We start from the raw sequence: 21,868 nt of genomic DNA on the forward strand, positions 1-21,868 counted from the left end.
TCATTATTATTATTTATAGTGCATATAACATTGCAATTATTCATAATATGGTAGCGATTAAAATGGGGATGAAGCAGCAGGAAGAGTATGATGGCGATGGTGCTGCTGCTGTTTCTTCCACACAGAAAATGGTGTTTGCTTACTATGTCACTGGTCATGGATTTGGCCATGCAACTCGTGTTGCGGAGGTAACCTCTCATTTCTCATTGTCATTGTCATTGTCATTCATGATTCATTATTTGGATATTACATTGCACTTAAGTTTGAATTGCAATTTCAATTTCAATTGCATGTATACATGTAGGTGGTGAGGCATCTAATCCTTGCTGGTCATGATGTTCATGTGGTCACTGCTGCTCCTGAATTTGTTTTCACCAACGAAGTGCATTCTCCTCGCTTATTCTTTCGCAAGGTGAGTTTAATTCATTTTAGCTTGATTCAGACTTAGTTTGATAGTTGGATCCACTTCAAAATGGGGCTGTTCATGATCTAGATTAGTTGGACTGTATATGGATATGTTTGTTATGGAATGAAATGAATGCTAGGATCATAGCCTGTATAGGTGTTTATTTTTGTGAACGAAATAAAAAAAAGCACATGCTTTACCACGTGTAATGATAATTGTACTCACCTTGAATTAAACATTGGGTTGACACACACCTTCACCACCATTGGATTGGGTGTTATCTCACTTCAAATCATGGTAACGGTTTTGTGAACTGGTTGTATTTGATGCAAAATGAGCACATCAATCATTATTCATTCAGTAAAAGGAGTAAAAGAATTACTATAGTTAGTCCATGCTATTTTAATTTGGTGGGCATTCATTTTCTAGAGTTGTATTCTCGGATATGGACATTTATTTATTCAAAAGTACATAATTCTTACAAATAGAGATACATTTATCCATTTTTTTTCAAGGTGGTTTTGGAGTGTGGAGCTGTTCAATCGATGCTTTGACAGTCGATCCCTTGCCACTTTGGAGAGGGTAAAGAAACATAACTTCTTAGTTAGTTAGTTGATTAGTTATAGTAAAGATGATCAATGCTTGAACTTTAAATTGTTCTTCTTTGTATTTGGTTATATTAGTATACTGAGGAAACAGTGAAGCCCCGTGCTAGTATCTTGGCGAAAGAAGCAGAGTGGCTGAAATTCATCAATGCTGACTTAGTGGTAAATAAATTATTCTCATGCCAGCCATTTTTGTATGAAGAGAATACACTGTATCTGGTGGACCCTTCTAAAGCTGATATGAAATGCAGGTATCTGATGTCGTCTCCACTGTATGTCGTGTTGCAGCTGATGTTGGTATACCCTCTGTTTGTGTGGCCAATTTCAGGTAATCTTCCTCCCCTTTTGTGACTGGTGCCACACTAAAAGAAAATGTAGGAAATAAAATTATTGTCTCAAAATGTCTATGTCCTTTCATCTTAGTATTAAGATCTCTCTTCATCGTGTATTCTTTCGAAAACCTGATTGGTATAAATTCTTTTTGGCTCCATCGCATCACTAAGTTGCTTGTTCACTTTCTAATTCACTGCCTAAATTAAATAGTCTTTACTAGTAATAAAAATTTAATCGTAAATGATGCAATTAGAAACTACTTCGTTTCAGCACTTGAGAGTTGAGATAAATCGGATTGCTTATTTTTCATAAGCTGCATCAATAATTATTGCTCATTCGATATCGTTGTGATTTCAGTTGGGACATCATCTATCTGGATTATGTCATGGCTGCTGGACCTGATTCTCGTTCGATAGTTTTGCAGGTATCAGCAATATTCTATATAGAAAGTTATCTTTCTGTGCTGCCGTTTGAGAGAAATTTTAGGTTTCTGATTGTGTATCTTAAAAAATTTGATGCTAGTTTGGGATTTAATATATGCATATAGTTTCTGAATCTGATCCGATATTTATGGTGCATACTAAATGACTTTATGAAGCCCCACAGAAAAAGATAAAAGTCCAGCCAAGTAAAATCCTTTCAACTTTTATTATTTTTTAACAAAGATAAAAGATGCAGTTGCATATTTATCGATGCAGATAGCTGAAGACTATTCTAATTGTAATTTCCTTATCCGCCTTCCAGGATATTGCCCAAGTATGTTAGTTCTTATAAAATTTCACAACAATTTCGTAAAATTATTTAAATAGCTGTCTAAATCTTGTCTTTTAACAGTATTTGTTGCATATTTGCAGTGCCCGCTTTTCGCAATGTTATTGATGTGCCTCTTGTTGTGAGGAGCTGTATAAATCCACAGAAGAGGTACTGCAACAGTACAACATGAACCTTTGCGGAGATTTTCCATACGATGGTTTCGTTCCTAATCTATGAGCATGTAATTTTCGTTGTTGAAAAGGTGAGGGAAGAACTAGGGATAGCAGACAATGTGAAACTAGTCATTCTCAACTTTGGTGGCCAGGTTATTCCTTAAATTCCATTTTTAGGTACTAGAATTATATATATATTTATCTGGTTATAAAATAGTTTACTTTGAAGCAATTTGTTTCTGTAAGTGTTCAAGCCTCCAATTCACTTCATCTGAACCTTCAATTAAATACTGATTTGAATTATGAACACAGTTTACAGTTTTCTTGCTAATTGTTTGTTGGATCAATCTTCGTTTTACGAGTTTGTTACTTCGTCATGACCTTATATTTTTAAGTGTTTCCTGTATTTGGACCATTGGCCTCAGTATAAGCAGAGCCACTACCGTCATCAGACATTCTGAATTCTTCCTGACTATATACTGTCTATCCTTGTCTCCAGCCATCAGAATTGAAACTGAAGGAGTTTTTGCCTTCTGGTTGGTTGTGCCTGGTACTCATCAATGATTCTTCTTTATATATGTTTGATTAAAATTGTTCCTCGATTAGTATACAATTCTTAATTGGTTGTGTTGCTTTTACGATCCAGGTTTGTGGTGCTTCTGACACTCAAGACCTTCCTGCAAACTTCAAAAAACTTCCCAAAAATGTTTATACACCTGATATTATTGCAGCATCTGACTGCATGATCGGTTAGTATGAAATTTCCCTTGGTTTGGAGCTGGAAAAAAAATAATATGCTAATAGCACCTTTGAATTTTTTAGGAAAACTTGGATATGGCAGTGTGAGTGAAGCCCTGGCATACAAGTGTCCTTTTGTCTTTGTACATAGAGAATATTTCAATGAAGAACCTTTTCTAAGAAAAATGCTCGAAGTGCTCACTGTCTCTATCTCTCTCAAATTTCATTCTCAGTGTTTTCTTGATCTCTTTTTAATTGTCTTTTATTTTCTCCCTTAGCATTATCAAGGTGGCATTGAAATGAGTAGGAATGCTTTACTCTCTGGTCATTGGAAACCTTATCTTGAACGGGCAATGAGTTTGAAGCCATGCTATGAAGAAAGCATCAATGGTGGGGAGGTACCCTTTAATTCTTGAATGAATTGACTCCTATTTCTGCACAAGTAAATATCGTCATGTAATGTCATATTTGACTTTGAGCTTTATTTGTTTAACGGTTGATTTTCTTGTAACTCTTGCAAGAGTGTCCCCTAGTCTATATAGTAGACAGGGGATGTCAATAAAATATAAATATAAATTAAAATTAGCTTTTGGATTTGTCTGTATCAAATTTTGTATCTCCAAATATTTTGAATGTGAATTCCATGTGATTAATATGCCATAGCAAATAGGTTTTTAGAAAGGGCAATCTTTGAAAGCTTGAAATATTTTTTTAAAAATATCTTTATTTTATCATTGGTGGACCAAGAACAAGGTTTGTTTACCTTACCATTGAATCTGCGACTAGTAGTAATTTTACCTTTTGGGATGAGTTCTCTTCCTCTAGTTTTAGTTTGCCTTGGAGAACGCTTAAGAGCTTAATCTTTAACCGGATTTAATTGTCTATTAATCACACTACCTTGCATTCATTTTTCTTCTTATGAACATGATTTTAGGTTTGTTCTTTTTTTCCATACTGATTCTGACATGTAAGTGCATTTCCAAAGTTTGATTTTTATTTTTATTTTTCAAATAAACATTTTAAAAATACAGGTGGCAGCCCAGATCTTGCAGGAGATTGCTTTGGGAAAATATCATGCTTCAGTCAATGTAAAATGGATTCTAACAACTATTAATAGCAGTTTGTTTTTGTCAAAATTTTCTTATTCATTTGTATATTGACTTGATAATATGTAGCATAGCGAGGCAAAAAGATTGTGTGATGCCGCAGTTCCAGATGATCAACGACGAAGAGCCATTGGTCAAGATGATATTTTGATCCCAGAATGGTATGCAAATGCTGGAAAACAACTTGGTTGCTAATCATCATATTTGTAAGTATTAATCCATGTTTACAACATACAGGTAATCATATTCAAATTCATGTTTATAATTTTGTTGTATGGTTCCTAATACATAAGTAATTTGTTTGTGCTTAAGGTTCTTCATGGAAATGTTGAAGGTTTTCCAAGATACCTCTTTGCTTTGAGAAACAAACAATGCTGGCGATTAAGGTTATGCTGCTCTTCAACTATAAGGACATGATCATGTCATATGAAAGTAATCACGTTTATAAATTTATTTGTAATTGATAAAAAAAGTTCAAAATATTCCTAAAGAAAATGAAGTGCATGGCCTGTAAAATATATATTTGGGATACATCTTAAGCATAATATGTATCCCCTTATTTTCACATTTGGGAACTCACTTTGACCTTATTCTAAAATTTGATGATTCTCAACAAAATGTTATTCTTTTACTTTCATCTCGTTCTCATTCAGAAGTAGACACCAAGAAATAGCAATTATCCGGCCAGGTTAACAACATACATATTATAATTAATTAACGCAATATATAGTTATAATAATAATAATAATAATAATTACTGACAATTATGGACTATGGTGATATATAAATAATTAATAGCTTATATTATTGTCTGTCGTATCACTGACAATTATAGGGAATTTAGTAACTACAGATTTGTAGTTATTAATCAACAATCATACAGAGTTTATCTATCAAACTAAGACTTATCCATTCAGTGAGTAATGACATAAGTACACTGCGCCTTCAAAAAGAATACCCTTAGAAGAATCCCAGAAAGAAAAACTAATTAAATTGCAAAACCTTTAATTACACTGCCATTCAATTTCAACCAAAAATCAATATTAATCCATTGAATCTTTGACTAGAACTTCACTAATATCCATTTAATTACGGGAACCTTTGACAACCCAGGTTTCAAATACCAGAAATCTGTGGCAAAATCTCCATTACATTGAATGAAGCAACCAAGAGGTAAACTTGAGGATTTAAAATAAGCATTTGGTTTATAATTACAAGAGATAAGATTAGATAAGCATAAGCCACCCAGATACCCTAAGAAGATTTCTTCTAGAACACATAGCCATTTTGTAACTAATTGATATAAGAAAAACTTGGTCGCCACACAGTCGTAAGCTCAGGCATCTTTACTTTGACTTGTCGTTTAAGGTTACAAGAGATCTAACCACGCCTGGTCCTATCTTATCAGCAAGGGCACCTGTCTCTGAAATAAGTAATGATTTTTCCTTCACTATGCTCTGTAGCTTCTTTGCCTCAAAGTCAAGTCGAGGTTGATCTGTAATTACAAGCTCAATACGAGGGATACACCAATTTACAGTTAATATATATCAGTTCTATGCTTGAGGGAACTGAGTCATAGATACGATTTAAATTCTGAACTCAGGAATAACAGTGATCATTAATGAACAGGAATAGATATAATCAGTCTCATCAGAAATTCAGAATTACAAGTTGATGCGTAAGGGCCATAAATCTTTAATATGTTCTAATCATGTGTAGGATTATGCGTGTCAAGATGAAAAAACAAGGAACGTATGTCAAAAATTCCAAACTAGTTCCAGGTAAAAAGGGTACAGTTACATTTGTCTTCAGCATTGCAGGATTTGCAGTAACATGAAAAAATTGTTGCCATAATGAATTCAAACCATTAGACTGTAACATAGGTAATTTCAATAAAGATGAATTTTCGCATGCAACTAAAACAAACAGATAAATACAACAAAGACACATGCTTGATAATTCAAATATCAAATTGATAATTCAGTCTAGACTCCAAACAAATGCATGAAATATGGCTTGTATTTCCATCCAGCATTAATATATTAAAGCATATAACAAGGAAACCAATCATCTGTCATAAATATTTATTTTCCTAAAATGCACTCAATCTAAGATTTTTACCGAACTTTACTGTCAAATAACCACGACATACAAATGATAACTAAGCAAGACTTTTGCACAAGCACATTGGGAGAAAAGAAAAATGGAAAGGGTTTTTATTTTGTGGCACTACTAACAGAGGCATGCATTTATGGTATTTTGATTCATTGTCCCTATATTTTACTTCTTTAGAGGGTAGGGTGGGATGGAATGACCAATTAACCTGTTTCCAAGATAGTGTGGGCAGCATGGAATGGGATGCTGGCAAACATATCAGTTCCTGGAAATATCATCCACGTCTTCTCGAATGAATCATGGTTACCACAGGTGTTACACACTTCTTGCACCAAGGGTCTTGACCTCAACCCTTCGACTCCCTTCATCATCGATTCAAAAGGAGTCGGAACACTAGTCTTGGTTGTCCGAGCCCTCTTCCTTAATGCAGTCAGTGCTTCTCTATTCCCATTTCTCAATTTATCATTATCAACCATCTGCATTTTTTACCCAAATAGGACAGACAGTTAAGTACCGACTTAATTCCACAGAAAAGCCATTTAAAGGGTCTGATGAGGGTATGGTAATGAACTGATGATTGAGATTCCTCAATGAAGTTGTTACCTGATGCCGGGCCAAAAGAAGAAGCTCGGCTTCCAGTTCCACTTCTGTTAATTTTTGTTGGAATTGTTTCATGGTAGGATCCATATTCCAAGAAAGAAACTCCTGCGAGTTGCAAATAAAAAACATATTTTCAAGCTAATGAAATAATGATGGACACCAATTTCAGAAGAGTTATGAGATTCGGTTGACAATCAAGAAGGAACACTAACAATTTTTGATAATCTTAAAAAAAAAAAAAACTGATAGCTGATATATAAACACACAATTTTTATGGAAATCAGAATTTTATTAACTCATTCATATAAAAAACACAAATAATAGAATTTCTGAAAAACAAATAAATTGCAGTTAAAAATGGAACATTCATGAACAAACTATTGCAGCAATTTCAGCATTAAAACAGTTGCCAATTACAACAATTGCATCCAAAACAAATTGCGAGTAAACAAAACATAAATCGATACAAGAAGCGAAAAAATAAGTGTTCGATATTGGGTACTTTGGCAAGAAGTGAGAGCAAATAGGAGAGCAAGGTCACCTATACTAATCAAAAAGCACTAAAATAGGGACTGGCAACGAAGTGAGGACATAAATTAACAAAACCGAACTTCGGATCCATGGCCTACCTGCAGGAATGCGGATACGACGACAGTGACGAGCACGGAGGCAGCAGCGACGGTGGAGAGTGAAGCCGGTGTGAGATATTGAGACTCAGAGAGCAAGCTAGACTTTGTAATTTACTATGAGTTTGGCAAATTACATGCTTTGAACTAGCTTCTGAGTACAATCAGTTTTTAACATGTAAAATTAGAAATACAAAAGTTGTAAAATCCTTAACCTTATATTTTAATTAAGACTAAGATTAAATAGCCAGCTAGTATACAAAATATACGGAGTTTCAAGTCCAAATCTAATTGACCAACAACTGCTGTATTACACATGTTTGCGAAGTACTCCAAAAGTGTATGAAATATTGAAATGCACCATTCAATGCAACAAAAACCTATGCAGGATGCAGTGTACAACAAAAGTATAGTTCAGGACTTGTATGTGGGAAAATATGATGGTAAATCAAAAATAAAACTTTTTCACCATATCACATATTTAAAAACTCATATATCCACCTTAAACTAAGACAAATAAATTAATCTGAGAATTAAGCCAGTCATAATGCAGCATAATTTGTGAAGCTTAATGTCACACACAAGTCAGTCTTAAGACCCAAATAAAAAGGGTGCTTATAGAACATAATTCATATTTCCTAGCACTAGTATAAACTGATTCCTAATAATTCAAAGGCCAGATTTATTAATGCTATTGTGCTAGAATAAAAGCTCCAGTTTCCGCAACCCAGGAAGAAGCAGTCTATTTCCAGCATTCAAGGACAGTAAGGTTGGGAATGTTTTGAACTAAATATTGGAGTTCAATTAATTATTAAGATAGCCCCAATCCATGCATGATTAAGTCACAAAACAGTAAAACACAAACCAGCACATCACTACCCAGAAAGATCACGAAACACAAAACAACAGAGAGAACAGCCAAAGCTAATCAATAATCATTAATCAGATAATCAATCAATAAAAACATTCAGATAATTAATCAGATAATCAGATAATTGCTTCTTGATTAATACTATCATTCATAACTGAAATTAATATATCATTCACAAAATTAAAAACAGCAGCAGCACAGCCAGAATATTAATAGCAGCACAAAATTAATACTACCAACAACATTCAACATTCAGCAACAAAAATTATCATTCAGCAACAAACAGCATTTGATTTGATTTCCATTTTAGCATTCAGCAACAAATATTACAAAACAGCAACAAGTAATCCCTAATCACACTAAACCTGAAATCAATAAAGCTAATAGAGCATAATCCCTAATTACAAAACAGCAACAAGTAATCCCTAATCCATTTTTAGCAGCAGCAAGAAAATTTCAACAAAAATTTCAGGAATTAAAAAAAGAGCAGCAGCACAAAATCAATTATTTGATTTCCATTAATCCATTCACAATTTCACATTCAAAAATCAGCAAACAGAGCATAAAAGGAAGAGAAGAACCGAGAAGTGAAAGCAGTGCTAACCTTCGACGGAGACACGAACGGCGACCAGTGAGACGACGGCGACCAGCGAACGGCGGCAACCTGCTCCAAGCCTCGAACAGAGAAGCCAGGGAGGACGGGGACAGGGGGAAGGAGGACGCCGAGCTACAAGAGAGGGCCTGGGCTACAAGAGAAGACGTGGAGGCGCCGACAGCATGGACGGCAGAACCGTTGCAGGGAGAACCTAGGGCTTTGGTCGGGTGATTTTGAAAGTTCAGAGGGGTGATTTTGAAAGTTCAGAGGGATAGTGATTCACGAAGGGGGGGGTGTTAGGTGGGAAAAGTATTTTCTGGTGCTTCAAGAAAAAAGATTCCTGATAAGGGGTGGGGGGGTGTTTCTGATTGCTCCAAGCAAGAAATTGTAATATAAACCCCTGCATATTGTGTCGTGTGGATGTTAAGTACAGAGTGGTGAGAGTCATGTTTAAACATGTCGCAATAAAATAATAATGGGAATGAGAAGTAGGAGTGGTGATATCTTTTTCAAATATTTCATACACTTTTGGTGTACTTCGCAAACATGTGTAATACAGCAGTTGTTGGTCAATTAGATTTGGACTTGAAACTCAGTATATTTTGTATACTAGCTGGGCTATTTAATCTTAGTCTTAATTAAAATATAAGGTTAAGGATTTTACAATTTTTGTATTTCTAATTTTACATGTTAAAAACTGATTGTACTCAGAAGCTAGTTAAAAGCATATTTTTTAAAGTTTTGGACTAAAACCATAGTTGTAAGAACCGGACCGGTGATCGAACCAGTCATGTTACTGGTTCACTGATTTATTGGTTCAACCGATAAATCGCTGGTTGAACCGGTAAAATCGGTTTCACATGAATAAAAAATATAAAATATTAAAAATAGTCATAAACTTAATAAATTCAAAATACATATCGTTAGTTCTTCACCAACATTTTAAAAGCAACCAAGTTCCAAAGTCTAAATATAACTAATACAAAGATAAACATGAAAGTAGTTAGTACTAGTACATTAGTATTTTAATTAAACACAATATGGATAACAATATATGCATAGCAGAATTGTTTTTTCAGACTCCACAACTTGTTTACAATGACCCCATGCAGGATCGGTTTTTGCTCTATTATTGTTTTTTTGGGTTCCGATTGATGCATCAGGAGTTGATCCTTGTTCTTGCGAAGATGGTGTTTCTGATGGTGTATTCGCAGAAGCCATTCTAAAAGAATATGGAGTAGCAAAACCGCAAAATTATAAAACAATAGCAATCTTAAATTCCCTAGTTCCTATTCCCTATTCAGGAAGACAGCAACCTTAAATGCTTAAATAGTTAAATTCACAGCACAAGCATATTCACCCTAGAGACCTAGACAAACATTAGTCAACAAGCAATCTTAAATAGTTAAATTCCCTATTCAGCAAGACAAGCATATTCATATTTCATAGATTCAAATCAAGCATATAATTCATATTTCATATTTCCAGTACAAATCAACAAAACAACAAATTTTCAAGTTTTTAACAAGCATGTAAAACACAGAACAAATCAACAAAACAACATAATTCATAACAGAAAAAGATTCAAGCATATTCATATTCATAACAGCAAGTCAGCAAGAAGTGCAAAAAAAAAGTAAGTTTACAACTTACAAGTGCAATGCAGAACAGAGCGGGTGTAATGCATTTCACAGAACAATCATTAAACTTCAAGTGCAGAACAGAGCAGAAGCAGATTACAGAACTGGCAACTGGAGCTTACCTGTTTGACAGAGTCACAGAGCAGAAGGGCGAGGCAACGACGAGTTCGACCGGAAAAGCAAGGGCGACTGGGGCGAGGGCGACGGCGCTGGAACGGCGAGTTCGACTGCGCGGCAACGGCGAGTTCGCGGGTGGCGGGTCTGTATCTGTCCTATTCCTACTCCCTTGGTTGAGTTGGTTCCTTCAGAGTTCAGACCGGCGGTGAGACGAAGAGGATGACGGCGGGCGGCTGGCGGCTGGGGGCTGGGTGAGTGAGGTGAGGCGGAGGGCTGATAGGGTTAGGCTTAGGCGTTGTTAGGGTTGGGGGGAAAAGGGGAAAGTGGAAACTGGGGTGGGGGTGGGGATTGGTAGCCCGTAGGGCTTTTCTTTTTTTTTTAAAAAAAATAAACCAAAACCACGTCGTTTTGGAAAAGGAATAAAAAAAAACATTTCCAAACCGGTCGGTTAACCAGAAACCGCCGGTTTTTCGATTTTCATCAAAACTGGCCAGTTCAACCCGGTTCGAAACGGTTTTCTTTCTTATCCGGTTACATCACTCAACCGAATCGACTATGGGTCCGGTTCACCGGTTTTCAGATCGAACCGGTCGATCCAGTCCGATCCGATTCTTACAACTATGACTAAAACTGTACGCAAATACATGAAAAGTGGTTTATTTTACTGAAATTGTAGAGAGTTTGAAGAGAAAACAATTCATTTCTTGAATGATTGCTGCTTTTGTTATTTGAAACTTCAAAGATATAACTACAAAATGGTTTTTCCGGTTGAACCAGTAAATCAGTGAACCAATGATGAAAGCGATTGACCGGTCTGGTTCTCAATACCTTGTTGAGCAGTCAATCGATTTTACAGAATTTTTCACGTAAAATTTCGATTTTTTCTGCCTTGTCCTTGAGTGAGTGCTCCCCGATCGTGTTTTCCTTGGCGTGCACGTGTTATGCTTGTCACAAGCCTTGTAAAGGCTTTTCTCTTCCCCTTTAGATTCGATGTGAAGTATTGAAGCATTATGAAACTAAATGAAGGAATAACTTTGTGATGTTAAATTGCAAAATATGAAAACGATGGGTTATACCCTCTTAGCTTTGCTACTAGACCATGCTATTTCTTGGAATTTACTATGTTAATTAATGTATATATTTACATAAAATATTCAAGTAAATTATTTTTTTATTTATTTAATTTAATTTTAATTTTATACTCACTCTTCTTTAGATTAACTATATTTTTAATTATACACTTGTTAAAATAAATACTAAATTTTATTAAATATTTAAAAATAAAAAATAAAAAAAATTATTAATCATAACATGTTTTTTATTGAAATAAAAATAATAGTTAATTAACAAAAAGATAAAAAACATATTGTAAAAAAAATAAAATAAAATTTTATATAATTATTTAATTAAGTTAGATCTATAGATTCAATCAGTGATTCAACAATTGAATTAATAACCCAATGATCTAATATTTTGAGCGGATCAATCATGGATTTGGATATTAATATACATTACTGGAATTCGCCTCCTCTCTTTTTTTAGTCAAACCCGCCTCTCTCTTAAGCAGTTAGTTTTTGATGATGTAATTGGGGCTTATTGACCTCGCAGTGGTTTTTTTTGCTAAACTATATGTAATTTGCCAAACTCATAGTAAATTACAAAGTCTAGCTTGCTCTCTGAGTCTCAATATCTCACACCGGCTTCACTCTCCACCGTCGCTGCTGCCTCCGTGCTCGTCACTGTCGTCGTATCCGCATTCCTGCAGGTAGGCCATGGATCCGAAGTTCGGTTTTGTTAATTTATGTCCTCACTTCGTTGCCAGTCCCTATTTTAGTGCTTTTTGATTAGTATAGGTGACCTTGCTCTCCTATTTGCTCTCACTTCTTGCCAAAGTACCCAATATCGAACACTTATTTTTTCGCTTCTTGTATCGATTTATGTTTTGTTTACTCGCAATTTGTTTTGGATGCAATTGTTGTAATTGGCAACTGTTTTAATGCTGAAATTGCTGCAATAGTTTGTTCATGAATGTTCCATTTTTAACTGCAATTTATTTGTTTTTCAGAAATTCTATTATTTGTGTTTTTTATATGAATGAGTTAATAAAATTCTGATTTCCATAAAAATTGTGTGTTTATATATCAGCTATCAGTTTTTTTTTTTTTAAGATTATCAAAAATTGTTAGTGTTCCTTCTTGATTGTCAACCGAATCTCATAACTCTTCTGAAATTGGTGTCCATCATTATTTCATTAGCTTGAAAATATGTTTTTTATTTGCAACTCGCAGGAGTTTCTTTCTTGGAATATGGATCCTACCATGAAACAATTCCAACAAAAATTAACAGAAGTGGAACTGGAAGCCGAGCTTCTTCTTTTGGCCCGGCATCAGGTAACAACTTCATTGAGGAATCTCAATCATCAGTTCATTACCATACCCTCATCAGACCCTTTAAATGGCTTTTCTGTGGAATTAAGTCGGTACTTAACTGTCTGTCCTATTTGGGTAAAAAATGCAGATGGTTGATAATGATAAATTGAGAAATGGGAATAGAGAAGCACTGACTGCATTAAGGAAGAGGGCTCGGACAACCAAGACTAGTGTTCCGACTCCTTTTGAATCGATGATGAAGGGAGTCGAAGGGTTGAGGTCAAGACCCTTGGTGCAAGAAGTGTGTAACACCTGTGGTAACCATGATTCATTCGAGAAGACGTGGATGATATTTCCAGGAACTGATATGTTTGCCAGCATCCCATTCCATGCTGCCCACACTATCTTGGAAACAGGTTAATTGGTCATTCCATCCCACCCTACCCTCTAAAGAAGTAAAATATAGGGACAATGAATCAAAATACCATAAATGCATGCCTCTGTTAGTAGTGCCACAAAATAAAAACCCTTTCCATTTTTCTTTTCTCCCAATGTGCTTGTGCAAAAGTCTTGCTTAGTTATCATTTGTATGTCGTGGTTATTTGACAGTAAAGTTCGGTAAAAATCTTAGATTGAGTGCATTTTAGGAAAATAAATATTTATGACAGATGATTGGTTTCCTTGTTATATGCTTTAATATATTAATGCTGGATGGAAATACAAGCCATATTTCATGCATTTGTTTGGAGTCTAGACTGAATTATCAATTTGATATTTGAATTATCAAGCATGTGTCTTTGTTGTATTTATCTGTTTGTTTTAGTTGCATGCGAAAATTCATCTTTATTGAAATTACCTATGTTACAGTCTAATGGTTTGAATTCATTATGGCAACAATTTTTTCATGTTACTGCAAATCCTGCAATGCTGAAGACAAATGTAACTGTACCCTTTTTACCTGGAACTAGTTTGGAATTTTTGACATACGTTCCTTGTTTTTTCATCTTGACACGCATAATCCTACACATGATTAGAACATATTAAAGATTTATGGCCCTTACGCATCAACTTTTAATTCTGAATTTCTGATGAGACTGATTATATCTATTCCTGTTCATTAATGATCACTGTTATTCCTGAGTTCAGAATTTAAATCGTATCTATGACTCAGTTCCCTCAAGCATAGAACTGATATATATTAACTGTAAATTGGTGTATCCCTCGTATTGAGCTTGTAATTACAGATCAACCTCGACTTGACTTTGAGGCAAAGAAGCTACAGAGCATAGTGAAGGAAAAATCATTACTTATTTCAGAGACAGGTGCCCTTGCTGATAAGATAGGACCAGGCGTGGTTAGATCTCTTGTAACCTTAAACGACAAGTCAAAGTAAAGATGCCTGAGCTTACGACTGTGTGGCGACCAAGTTTTTCTTATATCAATTAGTTACAAAATGGCTATGTGTTCTAGAAGAAATCTTCTTAGGGTATCTGGGTGGCTTATGCTTATCTAATCTTATCTCTTGTAATTATAAACCAAATGCTTATTTTAAATCCTCAAGTTTACCTCTTGGTTGCTTCATTCAATGTAATGGAGATTTTGCCACAGATTTCTGGTATTTGAAACCTGGGTTGTCAAAGGTTCCCGTAATTAAATGGATATTAGTGAAGTTCTAGTCAAAGATTCAATGGATTAATATTGATTTTTGGTTGAAATTGAATGGCAGTGTAATTAAAGGTTTTGCAATTTAATTAGTTTTTCTTTCTGGGATTCTTCTAAGGGTATTCTTTTTGAAGGCGCAGTGTACTTATGTCATTACTCACTGAATGGATAAGTCTTAGTTTGATAGATAAACTCTGTATGATTGTTGATTAATAACTACAAATCTGTAGTTACTAAATTCCCTATAATTGTCAGTGATACGACAGACAATAATATAAGCTATTAATTATTTATATATCACCATAGTCCATAATTGTCGGTAATTATTATTATTATTATTATTATAACTATATATTGCGTTAATTAATTATAATATGTATGTTGTTAACCTGGCCGGATAATTGCTATTTCTTGGTGTCTACTTCTGAATGAGAACGAGATGAAAGTAAAAGAATAACATTTTGTTGAGAATCATCAAATTTTAGAATAAGGTCAAAGTGAGTTCCCAAATGTGAAAATAAGGGGATACATATTATGCTTAAGATGTATCCCAAATATATATTTTACAGGCCATGCACTTCATTTTCTTTAGGAATATTTTGAACTTTTTTTATCAATTACAAATAAATTTATAAACGTGATTACTTTCATATGACATGATCATGTCCTTATAGTTGAAGAGCAGCATAACCTTAATCGCCAGCATTGTTTGTTTCTCAAAGCAAAGAGGTATCTTGGAAAACCTTCAACATTTCCATGAAGAACCTTAAGCACAAACAAATTACTTATGTATTAGGAACCATACAACAAAATTATAAACATGAATTTGAATATGATTACCCGTATGTTGTAAACATGGATTAATACTTACAAATATGATGATTAGCAACCAAGTTGTTTTCCAGCATTTGCATACCATTCTGGGATCAAAATATCATCTTGACCAATGGCTCTTCGTCGTTGATCATCTGGAACTGCGGCATCACACAATCTTTTTGCCTCGCTATGCTACATATTATCAAGTCAATATACAAATGAATAAGAAAATTTTGACAAAAACAAACTGCTATTAATAGTTGTTAGAATCCATTTTACATTGACTGAAGCATGATATTTTCCCAAAGCAATCTCCTGCAAGATCTGGGCTGCCACCTGTATTTTTAAAATGTTTATTTGAAAAATAAAAATAAAAATCAAACTTTGGAAATACATAAGCACTTACATGTCAGAATCAGTATGGAAAAAAAGAACAAACCTAAAATCATGTTCATAAGAAGAAAAATGAATGCAAGGTAGTGTGATTAATAGACAATTAAATCCGGTTAAAGATTAAGCTCTTAAGCGTTCTCCAAGGCAAACTAAAACTAGAGGAAGAGAACTCATCCCAAAAGGTAAAATTACTACTAGTCGCAGATTCAATGGTAAGGTAAACAAACCTTGTTCTTGGTCCACCAATGATAAAATAAAGATATTTTTAAAAAAATATTTCAAGCTTTCAAAGATTGCCCTTTCTAAAAACCTATTTGCTATGGCATATTAATCACATGGAATTCACATTCAAAATATTTGGAGATACAAAATTTGATACAGACAAATCCAAAAGCTAATTTTAATTTATATTTATATTTTATTGACATCCCCTGTCTACTATATAGACTAGGGGACACTCTTGCAAGAGTTACAAGAAAATCAACCGTTAAACAAATAAAGCTCAAAGTCAAATATGACATTACATGACGATATTTACTTGTGCAGAAATAGGAGTCAATTCATTCAAGAATTAAAGGGTACCTCCCCACCATTGATGCTTTCTTCATAGCATGGCTTCAAACTCATTGCCCGTTCAAGATAAGGTTTCCAATGACCAGAGAGTAAAGCATTCCTACTCATTTCAATGCCACCTTGATAATGCTAAGGGAGAAAATAAAAGACAATTAAAAAGAGATCAAGAAAACACTGAGAATGAAATTTGAGAGAGATAGAGACAGTGAGCACTTCGAGCATTTTTCTTAGAAAAGGTTCTTCATTGAAATATTCTCTATGTACAAAGACAAAAGGACACTTGTATGCCAGGGCTTCACTCACACTGCCATATCCAAGTTTTCCTAAAAAATTCAAAGGTGCTATTAGCATATTATTTTTTTTCCAGCTCCAAACCAAGGGAAATTTCATACTAACCGATCATGCAGTCAGATGCTGCAATAATATCAGGTGTATAAACATTTTTGGGAAGTTTTTTGAAGTTTGCAGGAAGGTCTTGAGTGTCAGAAGCACCACAAACCTGGATCGTAAAAGCAACACAACCAATTAAGAATTGTATACTAATCGAGGAACAATTTTAATCAAACATATATAAAGAAGAATCATTGATGAGTACCAGGCACAACCAACCAGAAGGCAAAAACTCCTCCTTCAGTTTCAATTCTGATGGCTGGAGACAAGGATAGACAGTATATAGTCAGGAAGAATTCAGAATGTCTGATGACGGTAGTGGCTCTGCTTATACTGAGGCCAATGGTCCAAATACAGGAAACACTTAAAAATATAAGGTCATGACGAAGTAACAAACTCGTAAAACGAAGATTGATCCAACAAACAATTAGCAAGAAAACTGTAAACTGTGTTCATAATTCAAATCAGTATTTAATTGAAGGTTCAGATGAAGTGAATTGGAGGCTTGAACACTTACAGAAACAAATTGCTTCAAAGTAAACTATTTTATAACCAGATAAATATATATATAATTCTAGTACCTAAAAATGGAATTTAAGGAATAACCTGGCCACCAAAGTTGAGAATGACTAGTTTCACATTGTCTGCTATCCCTAGTTCTTCCCTCACCTTTTCAACAACGAAAATTACATGCTCATAGATTAGGAACGAAACCATCGTATGGAAAATCTCCGCAAAGGTTCATGTTGTACTGTTGCAGTACCTCTTCTGTGGATTTATACAGCCTCCTCACAACAAGAGGCACATCAATAACATTGCGAAAAGCGGGCACTGCAAATATGCAACAAATACTGTTAAAAAGACAAGATTTAGACAGCTATTTAAATAATTTTACGAAATTGTTGTGAAATTTTATAAGAACTAACATACTTGGGCAATATCCTGGAAGGCGGATAAGGAAATTACAATTAGAATAGTCTTCAGCTATCTGCATCGATAAATATGCAACTGCATCTTTTATCTTTGTTAAAAAATAATAAAAGTTGAAAGGATTTTACTTGGCTGGACTTTTATCTTTTTCTGTGGGGCTTCATAAAGTCATTTAGTATGCACCATAAATATCGGATCAGATTCAGAAACTATATGCATATATTAAATCCCAAACTAGCATCAAATTTTTTAAGATACACAATCAGAAACCTAAAATTTCTCTCAAACGGCAGCACAGAAAGATAACTTTCTATATAGAATATTGCTGATACCTGCAAAACTATCGAACGAGAATCAGGTCCAGCAGCCATGACATAATCCAGATAGATGATGTCCCAACTGAAATCACAACGATATCGAATGAGCAATAATTATTGATGCAGCTTATGAAAAATAAGCAATCCGATTTATCTCAACTCTCAAGTGCTGAAACGAAGTAGTTTCTAATTGCATCATTTACGATTAAATTTTTTATTACTAGTAAAGACTATTTAATTTAGGCAGTGAATTAGAAAGTGAACAAGCAACTTAGTGATGCGATGGAGCCAAAAAGAATTTATACCAATCAGGTTTTCGAAAGAATACACGATGAAGAGAGATCTTAATACTAAGATGAAAGGACATAGACATTTTGAGACAATAATTTTATTTCCTACATTTTCTTTTAGTGTGGCACCAGTCACAAAAGGGGAGGAAGATTACCTGAAATTGGCCACACAAACAGAGGGTATACCAACATCAGCTGCAACACGACATACAGTGGAGACGACATCAGATACCTGCATTTTCATATCAGCTTTAGAAGGGTCCACCAGATACAGTGTATTCTCTTCATACAAAAATGGCTGGCATGAGAATAATTTATTTACCACTAAGTCAGCATTGATGAATTTCAGCCACTCTGCTTCTTTCGCCAAGATACTAGCACGGGGCTTCACTGTTTCCTCAGTATACTAATATAACCAAATACAAAGAAGAACAATTTAAAGTTCAAGCATTGATCATCTTTACTATAACTAATCAACTAACTGAACTAAGAAGTTATGTTTCTTTACCCTCTCCAAAGTGGCAAGGGGATCGACTGTCAAAGCATCTGATTGAACAGCTCCACACTCCAAAACCCCCTTGAAAAAAAATGGATAAATGTATCTCTAATTTGTAAGAATTATGTGCTTTTGAATAAGATGAATGTCCAGATCCGAGAATACAACTCTAGAAAATGATAAATCTCCTTCAACGCACAACAAATTAAAATAGCATGGACTAACTATAGTAATTCTTTTACTCCTTTTACTGAATGAATAATGATTGATGTACTCATTTTGCATCAAATACTAAGCCAGTTCACAAAACCGTTACCATGATTTGAAGTCAGACAACATCCAATCCAATGGTGGTGAAGGTGTGTGTCAACCCAATGTTTAATTCAAGGTGAGTACAATTATCATTACACGTAGTAAAGCATGTGCTTTTTTTTTTCTGTTCACAAAAATAAACACCTATACAGGCTATGATCCTAGCATTCATTTCATTCCATATAACAAACATATCCATATACAGTCCAACTAATCTAGATCATGAACAACCCCATTTTGAAGTGGATCCAACTATCAAACTAAGTCTGAATCAAGCTAAAATGAATTAAACTCACCTTGCGAAAGAATAAGCGAGGAGAATGCACTTCGTTGGTGAAAACAAATTCAGGAGCAGCAGTGACCACATGAACATCATGACCAGCAAGGATTAGATGCCTCACCACCTACATGTATACATGCAATTGAAATTGAAATTGCAATTCAAACTTAAGTGCAATGCAATATCCAAATAATGAATCATGAATGACAATGACAATGACAATGAAGATGAGAAATGAGAGGTTACCTCCGCAACACGAGTTGCGTGGCCAAATCCATGACCAGTGACATAGTAAGCAAACACCATTTTCTGTGTGGAAGAAACAGCAGCAGCACCATCGCCATCATACTCTTCCTGCTGCTTCATCCCCATTTTAATCGCTACCATATTATGAATAATTGCAATGTTACATGCACTATAAATAATAATAATGAAAAATAGTACTGAAAATGAACAATGTAGTAAGGATCTAATGTTTTGATTCATTGATTAAGAATTCATAGGTATTATAACCAATAAACCCTAGAATTATATTGTAAGTGACCAGATCAAGATGCAACATTGTCATTGGCCATTAGCAATTACCAAAAGGGAATAAGCTTTCATAGGAGTTATCAAATATGAATCAACTTACCAGTATCGGGCGAAGTTCATTTATTTATTTATTTATTTTCAACAAAAATAGGTATAAACATCTTGGGTCTTGGAATTCAATAAAAAATTTGGAGTAAATGCGATTTTAGTCATTTTACTTATTCCGTGTTAAAAAATTGAATATTAACTATTAAGAGAAGAAATTAATACTATTTGTCAAATATGATCAATATTTTAATATCTTATTATCTAGTAATAACAATTTCAAATTTTACAATAAAACAAACTTTTATTTTATATGTAGTAGAATTAAGAGTAAACATCTAATTCGATTATTGTCTATTATTACGAATAATATGACGGTTCAAAACGGAAAAATTTTTGCTCTCAACCCTTTCATTTATAATTATTTTGTGGGGGTTTTATTTATATATTTTGTAGAAGTTTTAAACTCTAAAGTTCTTTTTAACAATATAATCAACTATGACCGCTGCTGTCATTAGGGGTGTCAAAATTTTTCAGGAGGTGGGGATCTCCGCGGGGACCGCTCCGAGTGGGGCTTCGATGGTGGGGAATTTTCCTCCTGGGGATGGGCATGAGGAGCAAAATTCCCCCGCGCCTGTCTCGGGGACCCGAGCGGGAATCCCCGCCCCATCTCCGATAATTCCCCGAATGTTTGAAATTTCTTAAATAACCTTACTTTATTTCTAACGTAGGGTTTTTTAGTAATTTCACCAATTAAAAAATCCTAACCCTATTATTCAGTCTTCCCTACTCACTGTGTTGTTTGCTGCGCCATCTACTCTCTATTTCCAGTCCAACTCTCTTCCATCTCCACTTTGTTCAAACTCCAAAACTCCTACAGCACCATACGCTGTTCTCTCCCACAGCCCCAACTCTCTCCAGTTTCCATTTGGTGTTAAAGACTATCTTCACTACAACAAATAAGAGTTAAAAACTACCAACAAATAAACATCTTGGGTCTTGGAATTCAAAAACCCTAAAAATTAAAAACTACCAACCCCAACCCCCCCTAAAACTAGTCTTAGCGTGTGTTACCTTACTGCTGCGCGACTCCATCCCTCCCCAAATCCCCCATGGAAACCTAACCCCCAAATCCCAGATCGGAGCCAGCCTGAGCCACCATATCTCGTCCTCTGCGGCCTGCGCACCCACTCACCCAGCCACGGAGCCAACCTGAGCCACCCACCTCCTTGAGTCTCGAAGCCTTCCTCCAAATCCCACCGCCGAACAGAGCAGATCCCCCACCGCCGATGCACCATGAAGACGAAGACCCAGCTCAACACAGCACCTCACCTGGCTCGCCACCACCCAGTCACCCACTGACCCAAAAGCCACAGGGCAACACAGCAGACAGCACCGACCGGCGACGATCAACACAGGACCTCCGACCTCGCCGCCTCCACCAGCAGCATTTCTAGGTTCTGGATTTAGGGTCACCCACGATCAAGACAGCCCCTCCCAATCTCCCACCCAGCCACCGATTGAAGTGCATATGGAGCCCGAGCCATCTTTTCAAGTAATCTTTACTGATGCATTGTTAGATTTGCTGGTTATTGTTCAGTTTAGGGTTATTGTTGGTATTGCAGTTTACTATCTATTCAGTTTATTGTTGGTAATTTGGTCTTGCTGATTTATTGTTCAGTTTAGGGTTATGAGTTTATTGTTCAAGTTTTGTTCAGTTTATCGAAGACGAAGACCATCTGAAGAAAATCGCCGCCTACAAAGTCGTCGAGTACGTCGAATC

At 35.2% G+C, this 21,868-nt stretch overlaps 3 protein-coding genes and 1 pseudogene across 6 annotated transcripts; 2 read left to right on the plus strand and 2 right to left on the minus strand.

Annotated features, from left to right (window-relative positions):
* Positions 1-68: 68 nt before the first annotated feature.
* Positions 69-4,309, plus strand: LOC112717848 (L-arabinokinase-like; annotated as a pseudogene).
* An 829-nt stretch (positions 4,310-5,138) lies between these two features.
* LOC112718330 (uncharacterized) lies at positions 5,139-11,036 on the minus strand. 4 transcript variants are annotated; one of them, XM_072205244.1, is made up of 6 exons: positions 10,684-11,008; positions 8,931-9,321; positions 7,459-7,572; positions 6,833-6,934; positions 6,438-6,705; positions 5,139-5,609 (listed from the first exon to the last, which is right to left on the minus strand). In XM_072205244.1, the coding sequence occupies exons 4-6, from the start codon at positions 6,914-6,916 to the stop codon at positions 5,461-5,463; spliced, it is 501 nt and encodes a 166-aa protein (XP_072061345.1). In that variant the 5' UTR covers positions 6,917-6,934; positions 7,459-7,572; positions 8,931-9,321; positions 10,684-11,008; the 3' UTR covers positions 5,139-5,460. The 4 variants fall into 4 exon arrangements, with proteins under 4 accessions (XP_072061345.1, XP_072061344.1, XP_025625900.1 ...); XM_072205243.1 differs by lacking the exon at positions 7,459-7,572 and having other exon boundaries at positions 10,684-11,036; XM_025770115.3 differs by lacking the exon at positions 8,931-9,321 and having other exon boundaries at positions 10,684-11,015.
* A 1,068-nt stretch (positions 11,037-12,104) lies between these two features.
* On the plus strand, positions 12,105-14,762 carry LOC112718331 (uncharacterized). Its single transcript, XM_025770116.3, has 4 exons — positions 12,105-12,443; positions 12,967-13,068; positions 13,196-13,463; positions 14,292-14,762. The coding sequence occupies exons 2-4, from the start codon at positions 12,985-12,987 to the stop codon at positions 14,438-14,440; spliced, it is 501 nt and encodes a 166-aa protein (XP_025625901.1). The 5' UTR covers positions 12,105-12,443; positions 12,967-12,984; the 3' UTR covers positions 14,441-14,762.
* An 829-nt stretch (positions 14,763-15,591) lies between these two features.
* Positions 15,592-19,872, minus strand: LOC140175732 (L-arabinokinase-like). The gene is made up of 15 exons (XM_072204278.1): positions 19,753-19,872; positions 19,523-19,630; positions 18,927-18,995; positions 18,741-18,824; positions 18,574-18,650; positions 18,144-18,210; positions 17,812-17,869; positions 17,645-17,712; positions 17,488-17,550; positions 17,087-17,140; positions 16,888-16,990; positions 16,705-16,814; positions 16,501-16,620; positions 15,805-15,861; positions 15,592-15,717 (listed from the first exon to the last, which is right to left on the minus strand). The coding sequence occupies exons 1-15, from the start codon at positions 19,870-19,872 to the stop codon at positions 15,592-15,594; spliced, it is 1,284 nt and encodes a 427-aa protein (XP_072060379.1).
* Between the last annotated feature and the right edge of the window lie 1,996 nt (positions 19,873-21,868).

This window comes from Arachis hypogaea, chromosome 10 (assembly GCF_003086295.3).
Source record: "Arachis hypogaea cultivar Tifrunner chromosome 10, arahy.Tifrunner.gnm2.J5K5, whole genome shotgun sequence".
In the NCBI taxonomy this organism is placed as follows: Eukaryota; Viridiplantae; Streptophyta; class Magnoliopsida; order Fabales; family Fabaceae; genus Arachis; species Arachis hypogaea.